At 41.7% G+C, this 12,539-nt stretch overlaps 1 protein-coding gene across 6 annotated transcripts in view; it reads right to left on the bottom strand.

The window, feature by feature from the left end:
- The window catches only part of pcnx1 (pecanex 1), a 356,856-nt gene that overhangs the window by 50,045 nt on the left and 294,272 nt on the right, over window positions 1-12,539 (bottom strand). For all 6 annotated transcript variants that reach the window (XM_038784415.1, XM_038784439.1, XM_038784431.1 and 3 more), the window contains 2 exons: window positions 9,676-9,805; window positions 4,893-4,951 (listed from right to left, as the gene is read on the bottom strand). In XM_038784415.1, coding sequence (XP_038640343.1) covers window positions 4,893-4,951; window positions 9,676-9,805 — 189 coding nt within the window. The remainder of the gene's footprint in view (window positions 1-4,892; window positions 4,952-9,675; window positions 9,806-12,539) is intronic.

Below are 12,539 nucleotides of genomic sequence, written 5' to 3' on the forward strand. Positions count from 1 at the left end.
CCTCACTTTCCAGTTGCTGTGTTCGGTATTAACTGTCTCCACGTTATTGGTCCAGGCGTGACTGGATTACTAGCCCACTCACATGACCATAATGCTATTGTACTCTAACCAGGCAACCCGTTTCAACAACGAGAATTGTATGGCTAGATACAGTATGGAACAGAATAAAACTGTCTTTATTTCCCTCCTCAAATGCTTCTGAGCCCCGATATCACAAGAACACAGTTCAATCTAATTTTCTCATTTCTTGCACCAGTAATCTTTACAGCCCGAGGTTAGCTATCAATACTTCACTAAACGCAATGCTGACTAGAAATTGCACTGGAATTGTTCAAATTCATTTCAATTGATACCTTAAAAGCCTTCAGAGAGCAGGGGCTTCCAGTAAATCAACCTGGGCTAAATTTGAACTCAGAGGTGAAGTAAAAATGTGCTGATCGACTGCATAATCCAAGCCTCTTTCTGGAGACATTATATTTTACTGCTCACCATGTGTTTATGTTTGGAAGCTTTATTGTTGGACATTTATGGCATCTGAATTGGGATTTTTAAATTTGTAATTTAAAGAGGGGCACAATTTGCATAAAAAATGATTTGGAAAACGTTTTTCCAGTGGTTCAGTGAAGACACAACAAAACGCCTAGCATTGCAGTGCAGTGATATCATACACAAAGTGATAGCCAAAATGTTTCTATTGTTGATGTTGGAGATGATCCACCTCATGGAAACCTGAATGCACAAGCTGAATGATACCATCAAGCCTTGAACAATCCTCAATGTAAACAACGAGGTATGTTGCTCCAGCCAAATATTACAAAACATGCACTATATAATCACAGCGTTAACCAAAATACATTCAAACTCTTTATTAAAGGTTCTGGAATGCTATTTATGGCCTGGCACCAATCTTTTCAAATTGAACATTCCAAAACTTGCAAAAGCGTTTTTCTTCCAAGCTTCCGATTGCCCACAGAAAGCATACTGTCAAACAAGGTTAATTAATGAGTACCGAAAAAACGTTTTCAGCTTACACAACTTTAAAAATGAAAATGACAGAAAATAATATTGTCATTTATATTTGTAGAATACCTATAATGTAATAAAATACCCCAAGGCACTTCAGAGTATTACAAGCAAAATGTGTCACCAATCCATATAAGTGACATTAGGTCAGATGTCCAAAAGCCTGACTGAAGGGATAGGTTTTATGAAGTGTCTTAAAGGAGGAAAGAGAGGTATAGGGTGTGGGGGGATAGGGAGTGAATTCTAGAGAGCCGAGGGAACTGAAGAGACAGCAACCAATTGTGGAGCAATTAAAATGGGGGATGCTCAAGATGCCAAAATGAGATGAACGTAGATATCTCAGAGGGTTGTGGGTTGGAGGAAATGACAGAGGTAGGGAGTGATGAAGCAATGGCAAGATTTGAAAACAATGATAAGAATTTTAAGATTCAGGCATTGCTTAAATGGGAGCCAGCGGTAGGTCAATGAGCACAGGGGTGATAGATGAACAGGGCTTGATGCAGACTATTTGTCTGCTAAAGATGTAGTAAAGGAGTTGTAAAAGAGTGATGTGATTATTCATTTTAACCACTTACTTGGTTACAGATAAAGGTCTAATGGAATTGTGTTTTGATTATTGGAGATTCCCTGGAGTGTAAGTAATTTGAGGGAGTGCTATTTAGTCCTAGAGAAGCAGGTCAAAGAACTTAGTGTCTTACAGGCTGTAGATTTCCAATCTGTTATAGGATTTTAAGTTGAACAGCTGTTTAGCCAAATGCTGTGAGGTTGAGCAGACGTGTACTTGATCTGCTCTTGAAAGGAACTCTCTCCAAAAGTCTCGACACAGCTAAGTAAGGAAACCTATTCTGTTAATTTTACTTATAAGTGGCATTTGAACTGTATTGGGTTGTTTAATTGGAATTAGTGGTAGGTGTAATCAGTAAATTACCAAGTTTTCATCTTTTATTTAAAAACTGTTTAACTGATCGCTGTAAAGCTATAATTGTTTAACTGATCATTGTAAAGCTATTTCTTTGATGTTCATGTGGTTAATTCTGTGTTTAAAGTTTGTTTTAAATTATACCTGTTGGTCAGAGTCATCACTGCTGAGGTGAAGTATCCTTTCCTCACAGTTTTACAAATTAAACAAAATTGTTTTGGGGTTCTCGTCCAGTATCCTAACAAATGTTGGGGTCCGGTAGCCTAACATTTGACAAGATTGTGTCATCGTATTCATTATTCCCCCATTAGTGGAAGTCCTTTCTTTGTATCCACCCTTTTGTATCCTGTAAACCTTTAAAACACATGATATCACTTATCTGTTTAAATGCCAATTCAATCTCCAGCAACTTAATTTGCCTAAGCTATGTTGTGCTGCTGTTCATTGCTGGCACTGGTGCAGTACCAGTACAATGTCTGGAGTGAAGTAGACAATCATTGCATTGTTGTGCCGCCTGCTTATAGCTCCTCTGGGAACTCTGCCCAGTGTACTCAAGCGAGCTCTACAAATATTATAACATAAAAATAAATTAAAGAACAGTAAAGTAAATATTTGAGACTGCTCCACTGCAATCTTTGTTAACATGTTATTTTTAGGTGAGCAATTTATTGATGCAAATAATTGAACTGAACCGAATTGAAGATCTATTCTGAATACTTTATGATTTTACCTTGTAAAATGGCACACTCACTCCTCACTTTGAGCGAACATCTTGACAAAGGGAAAAGTCAGTGGTCAAGTAGCAACCAGTGTTGAGGTAAAACAGTATTTGAGAAAGAACTGGTTGGGTCGAATTTACTGCCCCCCACTAGTGAGTTTCCAGCACCTACCTAGCTCTGACTAATTAAATCCTGTAAGAAGTCTTACAACACCAGGTTAAAGTCCAACAGGTTTGTTTCAAACACGAGCTTTCGGAGCACGGCTCCTTCTTCAGGTGAATGGAAAGGCTTGTTCCAGAAATGTTTATATAGACACAGTCAGAGATGCCCCGGAATGCGAGCACCTGCAGGCAATCAAATCATCAAAGATGCAGAGAGAGAGGTAACTCCAGGTTAAAGAGGTGTGAATTGTCCCAAGCCAGTTCAGTCGGTAGGCCTCTGCAAGTCCAGGCTTGTTGGTGGGGGCCGAATGTAATGCGACATGAATCCCAGATCCCGGTTGAGTCCGCATTCATGCGTGCGGAACTTAGCTATAAGTTTTTGCTCAGCAATTTTGCGTTGTCGCGTCTCCTGAAGGCCTCCTTGTAGAATGCTGACCCGGAGATCAGAGGCTGAATGTCCTTGACTGCTGAAGTGTTCCCCAACTGGAAGGGAACAGTCCTGCCTGTTGATAGTCGCACGATGCCCGTTTATTCGTTGTCGCAGTGTCTGCATGGTCTCGCCAATGTACCACGCTTCGGGACATCCTTTCCTGCAGCGTATGAGGTAGACTACATTGGTCGAGTCGCACGAGTATGCGCCGCGTACCTGGTGGGTGGTGTTTCCACGTGTAATGGACCATTACACGTGGAAACACCACCCACCAGGTACGCGGCGCATACTCGTGCGACTCGACCAATGTAGTCTACCTCATACGCTGCAGGAAAGGATGTCCCGAAGCGTGGTACATTGGCGAGACCATGCAGACACTGCGACAACGAATAAACGGGCATCGTGCGACTATCAACAGGCAGGACTGTTCCCTTCCAGTTGGGGAACACTTCAGCAGTCAAGGACATTCAGCCTCTGATCTCCGGGTCAGCATTCTACAAGGAGGCCTTCAGGAGACGCGACAACGCAAAATTGCTGAGCAAAAACTTATAGCTAAGTTCCGCACGCATGAATGCGGACTCAACCGGGATCTGGGATTCATGTCGCATTACATTCGGCCCCCACCAACAAGCCTGGACTTGCAGAGGCCTACCGACTGAACTGGCTTGGGACAATTCACACCTCTTTAACCTGGAGTTACCTCTCTCTCTGCATCTTTGATGATTTGATTGCCTGCAGGTGCTCGCATTCCGGGGCATCTCTGACTGTGTCTATATAAACATTTCTGGAACAAGCCTTTCCATTCACCTGAAGAAGGAGCCGTGCTCCGAAAGCTCGTGTTTGAAACAAACCTGTTGGACTTTAACCTGGTGTTGTAAGACTTCTTACTGTGCTCACCCCAGTCCAACGCCGGCATCTCCACATCATAATTAAATCCTGGGTGGGAAGGCTTGTGGACGGCCTTCCTACCAATGCAATAACCGAGGCCCTTAAGTGGGCTATTAATTCTCACATCGGGGCCTCATCCTGCTGCCGAGGAGTTGCCAATGGGAAGCCCAAAAGACAAATCCTGTTGAGTTTGCTTGCGTGCTTCAGGTGGGTGTCTCTCGTTGTCAGGCACTCAGTGTCTGAAAGAGGGACCCAGCATCATCAAGAGGGGAGGCCCCGCTGAAAGTCACTCCCCTGTCCTTTGTCTGACCCCTACCCCACCTTAACTTACCTTTGGCATTGGGTCATTCTTTGATCCTGAGTCTCTGTTGGGAGCATTATGGCAGCAGCCACCTTTCCTGCTGATTGGTCGGCAGCTCACAGGGGGAAGGATGGAGGGGGTTGAATTTCCACTTGTAGGATATGTAATCCATAGGGAGCGCTTAAATCTGGCCATATAAGTGCCTGATGGGAACTTGACAAAGGACCTACACTGAGGGAGATGATGCGAGATCCCCATTGCAAACATTAAATTATGCCTGTCGTGCCAAACTGAAACCAGGCCTTACAGGGTTAAATTAGGAGGACCAACTGCATATAGTTGGCTTGAATTCTCCTTTTTTCATACAAGACTAAGGGGTGATCTGATTATGGTGACGATTTTACCGGATTAATTGAACACAAATTTCTACAAAAAGAAATTCATATCTCACCTGGGTTTCTGTCAAGCTGAGAAGCCAATCTGGTATTTGAATGATCCACTCGCTTTGTGCTAGAAAATAAATTGAAATTTTGACACTTAAACATGCAGCACACAAAATGAAATTGCAATGGTCAGCAATCACACATTTCAAATCAAGAGAGTGATAAGGGTGATAAGGAGTGATAAGGCGAGGGTACGGGTGCACCGTCAGGAGAGGGTACGGGTGCACCGTCAGGGTCTCACTTGCTCTTTTTTATTCATGGGATGTAGGGCAATTACACATTGTTGTGTAGGCCAGACCAGGTAAGGATGACAGATTTCCTTCCCTAAAGGGCATGAGTGAACCAGATTAAATTTTACAACAATGACATGGTTGTCATTAGACATTTAATTCCAGATTTTTTATTGAATTCAAATTCCACCATCTGCCCTGGCAGGATTTGAACCTATGATCCCAGAGCATTACCCTGGGTCTTTGGATTACTAGTCCAGTGACAATACCACTACGCTACTGCCATGTCTAGGGGCTGGTAATAGAAAGGTGTTTGGTGATAGAGAAGTGAAGGGAGTAGAATCTGGCCTTTCATCTCTGATGCTGGGTTTCAAATCCATTTTAAAGCAATTAATTGAAAGTCTCCTCTCCCTGTCAGCTATAAGGGTGGGTCCAAAAAGAAATAGATGAAAGCAAATTACTGCCGATGCCGGAATCTGAACCAAAAACAGAAAATACTGGACAATCTCAAAGTCTGACAGCATATGTGGCGAGAGAAGGGAGCTAACGTTTCGAGTCCGGATGGCTCTTTGTCAAAGCACCAAAAAGAAATAGGTTTGGGTAGTTTCAATGTGGCACCTGGTAGTTACATTTTGACAGAACAAAAAGAAAGTTCTCTATTTATCACAAATTGGCAATCTCAATTAAATCACAGGATGGCTTGTGTGGGAAATAGAGAAAACACATTTAGGGTTCTCTTCTGGGGTGACAACTAGGGTACAATGTCTGAGCAGAGTAAAGGAAGCTTTATTTTGTGTGTCTCTCTGCGCTAAAGTTACCTTGAAAATTCTTAGTGCAGACAGCGTATACCTGAAATGGGAACGTTGATTCCCCAGTAAGACTACACTTGACAAAATAACGTATTTTGGCACGTGTCGGAGGAGCTCCTGTTTTCTGCAGTGCTCTGTTGTACCTCAACATCCAGAGATCTAATATCATTAGACTAATGTTAACCTATTTCCTGTAGATCCCACAATCTACCAACTGCAGATATGTTATCAGTCAAAATTCGAGGCTGAATGGCATAAAGAGGCATTGGAACAGGTGACCAAAGGCTTTGTCAAATGACTAGGTTTTAAGGCCCAAATTAAAAAAGAGAGGCAGAGTTAGCAAGGCAGAGAATTTAGGGAGGAAAATCTATAATTTGAGTACTGAGCATTTGAGGACACAGGCAATGGTGGAGTGATGTTAAAGGGAGGCATTGGCGTAGTGGTATTGTCTCTGGACTGTAATCCAGAGACCCAGAGTCATGCCCTAGGGGCCCGGGTTCGAATCCCACCATGGCAGATGGTGTTCCAGTTTTTGTCCCCTTATCTAAGGCATGATATACTGGCATTGGAAGCAGTCCAGAGGAGGTTCACCAGGTTGATCCAGATAAGAAGGGATTTTCTTAAGAGGAGGAGAGGTTAAGTAAGTTGTACTAATTGGAATTCAATAAAAAAAATCTGGAATGTGATCATTATCATAAAAACCCATCTGGTTCACTAATGTCCTTTAGGGAAAGAAATCTGTCGCCCTTAGCTGGTCTGGCCTACATGTGACACTAGACCCACAGTGATGTGGTTGACTGTTAAATGCCTTCATGAATAGGCAATAACCGCTGGCCCAGCCAGCAACATCCCGTGAACAAATAAAATAAAATAAAAATTAGGGATGCAGTAAGAGACCAGAATTGCAGGACTGCAAATATCTCTGCAGGTTGTAAGGGCTGGGAGAGATTGCACAGAAAAGTGGTTAAACCACAGAGGGATTTGAACAAGAAGATGAGAATTTTGAAATTGTGCAATTGCCAAACAGTGACAATGGGTGAACAGACCATAAGATGTAGGAGAAGTAGGCCATTTGGCCCATCGAGTCCGCTCTGCCATTCAATGAGATCATGGCTGATCTGATATCGCTAATCCCACATTCCGCCTGATCCCCATAACCCTTGATTCACTTACTGATTAAAAATCTGTCTACTTCTGCATTGAACATACTTAACAACCAGCCTCTACAGCTCTCTGCGGTAAAGAATTCCATAGATTTATTCCTCAGAGAAGAAATTCTTCCTCATATCTGTCTTAAATTGACCTCTTACTCTGAGATTATGCCCTCTGGTCCTGGACTCTCACACAAGAGGAAACATCCTCTCAGCAGCTACCCTGCCAAGCCCCCTGAGAATCCTGTATGTCTCAATAAGGTTGCCCCTCATTCTTCTAAATTCCAATTAGTACAACTTACTTAACCTCTCCTCCTCTTAAGAAAATCCCTTCTTATCTGGATCAACCTGGTGAACCTCCTCTGGACTGCTTCCAATGCCAGTATATCATGCCTTAGATAAGGGGACAAAAACTGTTCACAATATTCCAGGTGTGATCTAACTAGTGCCTTGTATATTTTCAGGAGGACTTCTCTATTTTTAATACTCCATCCCCATTGAAATAAAGGCCAACATTTAATTTCCCTTCCCTCGTGCATAAATCACAAATGGCTATTATGTTGATTTTGCATGTTAGCCATTTGTGATTTATGCACGAGGACCCATAAATCCCCCTGTGCTGCAGTTTTTTGCAGTCTTTTACCATTTAAATAATATTCAGCTGCTTTATTCTTCCTACCAAAGTGCATAACTTTCCTACATTATATTCCATCTGTCAAGTTTTGCCCATTCACCTAACCTATCTATATCCCTCTGTAGACTGTGTAATCGGCAAATTTGGCAATAGTGCATTCACTTCCCTCGTCCAAGTCATTAATATTTATTGCAAATAATTGGGCCCCAGCACAGGTCCCTAGTTACAGGTTGCCACCCTGAAAATGCACCTCTTATCCCAACTGTTCTATCAGTCAGCCCAGCTAATCATTTATCCATGCTAATATACTGCTTCCAACAGCATGGGCTCCGTAGTCTTTTGTGATACCTCACTGAATGCTTTTTTGAAATTCAAATACATTACATCTGCTGGTTCCCCTTCATCTACCCTGCTCATTACCATCTCAAAGAATTCTAATAAATTTGTCAGGTATGATTTCCCCTTCATGAAGCCATGCTGATATTATGCATTTCTAAATGCTCTGATATTACATCCTTTATTATGAACACTAACATTTTCCCATTGGCAGAAGTTAGTTACTTGTTTTATGTTCCCTCCTTTTTTGAATAATATTGGCAGTTTTCCAATCCTCTGGCACTAATTCCAGAGTGTAAGGATTCTTGGAAGATTACTACCAGCACATCCACTATCTCTGTGGCTATTTCCTTTAATATCCTGGGCTGCAACTCATCGGGTCCAGGGAACTTCCAGCCTTTAGCTCCATTAGTTTCCCTTGTCATTTTTCCCTAGTGACTGTTATTGTACTTATTCCGTGCCTCCCTTCTGTCCCTTGATTATTTAATATTTTTGGAATGTTATTAGTGTCTTCCAGCATGAAGACTGACGTGAAGTATTTGTTTAACTGCTCTGCCATTTTCTGGTTCCCCATTATTTCCCCAGTCGCACTCTCTAAGAGGCTTATATTCACTTTGGCCTCTTCTCTTCCTTTTCATATTTTTGAAGACGCTCATGCTGTCCGTTTTTATATTACTTGCTAGTTTACCCTCACAGTTTATCTTCTTCCTCTTTATTAAGTTTTTGGTTACCTTTCATTGGTTTTTAAAACTTTTTCAATACCCTGGATTGCCACTAATCTTTACCACATTATATGTTTTGTTTCTTTCATTTGAACACCATCCTTCACTTCCTTGGCTAATTATGGTTGATTTATTCCCTTCCTAGAATCCTTCTTCCTCACTGAGAGCAGGACTTGGTACAAGTTGGGATATATGGGCAGCAGAGATTGAATGAGCTTTATGGAGGGTGAAAAGTGGGAGGCCGGCCAGGTGAGTACTGAATTGTCAAATCTGGAGATGACAAAGGCATAAATAAAGGTTTCAGTAGTAGGTGAACTGAAGTTAGGGTGGATATGGGTGACATTATGGAGGTGGAAATAGACGTTCTTGTTGACTTACAGGATATGGGGTTGGGAGCTCAAAAGGGTAAAATAGAACAAGATTGTAAACAGTCTGGTTTAGGCTGAGATTGTGGTCATGGAAGGGTATGGATTTGGTAGCAAGAGAATGGAGATGATGGATCTCATTAGTAGAGAAGCCACCAAAAGAAGCATTCGCAGAAAGAGAAGACATCAAACTACTGAGATAGGAGCAAACAAAATGTTGCTCAGTTTGCCACAAAATAGACGCTAGAGTTCATGAATTTTACTTTCAAGTTCCATGATTTCTAACCATGTTTTTCTCAAAATGTTTATTGTTGCAAAATTACAGCCATTTGGATAATAAATGTTCCAGTTCTTAAATTAGATGTCAGTGCCTAGCATCACCTAGTGCCACTAACAAAAAGCCCATTACATTTAAGCTGTGGAAATGACAGAAAGATAACAATTTAGTTACATATCAAAGGGAAAATTGCTTTTCTTTTTAAATAGCACATCTCTATCACCCACATGTGCGAAATTCTTTATTACATCATATAAGCACACTTACTTGTAGTCTCTTTCCCAGAACTTGACTGGGCGTACATATGAAGTAATGAATATTGCACTTCCAAGAAATGGGTTTAAAGGAGTTGAGAATAAAGCTGATATGATTGCCTGGACGAATAACATGGCTGAATCTGAAGTAAGGCATGGTTAAGAAATAAAAAGTGCACATCATAATCACACCACACGCTGCATTGAAACCCCCGGAATGATAGCACACAATGGGCCAAATGGTCTTTTCCAAGAAAACCTAGCTAGAGACCACATTATTAAACAATATTTATTGGCCCAATAGCCACACTCCTTCAGACTGGTCTTCCTGTTGTATTAATAAGTATCTCTGTATCAGTTAGAATGGATCTTTAGTACATCTTGTTTAGCAATTCAATTGTCCAAAGAAAAATACAAAGTAGCAATCAACAATCCCAAGAAGAAAAGGACTAATTCCAACCTCAAAAGAAGTATTGTCAAAGGTACTGAGCAAGCTCACATACCAGATTACTTGCTTAAAGTTACACCTTCCAAGCGATTTTTCACAGTGCTCAGCAAAGGTTTATACCAACAAAAAGGAAGGACGGAAGAAAGAGGGAAAATCGACCGTGGATATCTAAAGAAATAAGGGAGAGTATCAAATTGAAGGAAAAAGCATATAAAGTGGCAAAGATTTCTGGGAGATTAGAGGACTGGGAAATCTTTAGGGGGCAACAGAAAGCTACTAAAAAAGCTATAAAGAAGAGTAAGATAGAGTATGAGAGTAAACTTGCTCAGAATATAAAAACAGACAGTAAAAGTTTTTACAAATATATAAGACAAAAAAGAGTGGCTAAGGTAAATATTGGTCCTTTAGAGGATGAGAAGGGAGTTTTAATAATGGGAAATGAGGAAATGGCTGAGGAACTGAACAGGTTTTTTGGGTCGGTCTTCACAGTGGAAGACACAAATAACATGCCAGCGACTGATAGAAATGAGGCTATGACAGGTGAGGACCTTGAGAGGATTGTTATCACTAAGGAGGGAGTGATGGGCAAGCTAATGGGGCTAAAGGTAGACAAGTCTTCTGGCCCTGATGGAATGCATCCCAGAGTGCTAAAAGAGATGGCTAGGGAAATTGCAGATGCACTAGTGATAATTTACCGAAATTCACTAGACTCTGGGGTGGTCCCAGTGGATTGGAAATTAGCAAACATGACGCCACTGTTTAAAAAAGGAGGTAGGCAGAAAGCAGGAAATTATAGGCCAGTGAGCTTAACTTCGGTAGTAGGGAAGATGCTGGAATCTATCATCAAGGAAGAAATTGCGAGGCATCTGGATAGAAATTGTCCCATTGGGCAGACGCAGCATGGGTTCGTAAAGGGCAGGTCATGCCTAACTAATTTAGTGGAATTTTTTGAGGACATTACCAGTGCAGTAGATAACGGGGAGCCGATGGATGTGGTATATCTGGATTTCCAGAAAGCCTTTGACAAGGTGCCACACAAAAGGTTGCTGCATAAGATAAAGATGCATGGCATTAAGGGTAAAGTAGTAGCATGGATAGAGGATTGGTTAATTAATAGAAAGCAAAGAGTTGGGATAAATGGGTGTTTCTCTGGTTGGCAATCAGTAGCTAGTGGTGTCCCTCAGGGATCCGTGTTGGGCCCACAATTGTTCACAATTTACATAGATGATTTGGAGTTGGGGACCAAGGGCAATGTGTCCAAGTTTGCAGATGACACTAAGATGAGTGGCAAAGCGAAAAGTGCAGAGGATACTGGAAGTCTGCAGAGGGATTTGGATAGGTTAAGTGAATGGGCTAGGGTCTGGCAGATGGAATACAATGTTGACAAATGTGAGGTTATCCATTTTGGTAGGAATAACAGCAAACGGGATTATTATTTAAACGATAAAATATTAAAGCATGCCGCTGTTCAGAGAGACTTGGGTGTGCTGGTGCATGAGTCACAGAAGGTTGGTTTACAAGTGCAACAGGTGATTAAGAAGGCAAATGGAATTTTGTCCTTCATTGCTAGAGGGATGGAGTTTAAGACTAGGGAGGTTATGTTGCAATTGTATAAGGTGTTAGTGCGGCCACACCTGGGGTATTGTGTTCAGTTTTGGTCTCCTTACTTGAGAAAGGACGTACTGGCGCTGGAGGGTGTGAAGAGGAGATTCACTAGGTTAATCCCAGAGCTGAAGGGGTTGGATTATGAGGAGAGGTCGAGTAGACTGGGACTGTACTCGTTGGAATTTAGAAGGATGAGGGGGGATCTTATAGAAACATTTAAAATTATGAAGGGAATAGATAGGATAGATGCGGGCAGGTTGTTTCCACTGGCGGGTGACAGCAGAACTAGGGGACATAGCCTCAAAATAAGGGGAAGTAGATTTAGGACTGAGTTTAGGAGGAACTTCTTCACCCAAAGGGTTGTGAATCTATGGAATTCCTTGCCCAGTGAAGCAGTTGAGGCTCCTTCATTACATGTTTTTAAGGAAAAGATAGATAGTTTTTTGAAGAATAAAGGGATCAAGGGTTATGGTGTTCGGGCCGGAAAGTGGAGCTGAGTCCACAAAAGATCAGCCATGATCTAATTGAATGGCGGAGCAGGCTCGAGGGGCCAGATGGCCTACTCCTGCTCCTAGTCTTATGTTCTTATGTATGTTCTTATGTGTATGGGACTATTTAGCGCTGACCTGATGTGATTCAACACCGATACATATCTGTAATTGTCCTTGCAGCAGTTTGTTGCTAACTAGTCAAAGCTGGTGCAAATGCGACATAGGCGCTTAATAAAATAAATTTACTTCCGCAATTTAGCTTTCAGTTGATACAAGTGCATTCTAATTGGCTAGTTTCACAAAAGTGTTGATGGCGTTTTCCCATCCAGCTCA

Source organism: Scyliorhinus canicula, chromosome 2 (assembly GCF_902713615.1).
Source record: "Scyliorhinus canicula chromosome 2, sScyCan1.1, whole genome shotgun sequence".
Classification (NCBI taxonomy): Eukaryota; Metazoa; Chordata; class Chondrichthyes; order Carcharhiniformes; family Scyliorhinidae; genus Scyliorhinus; species Scyliorhinus canicula.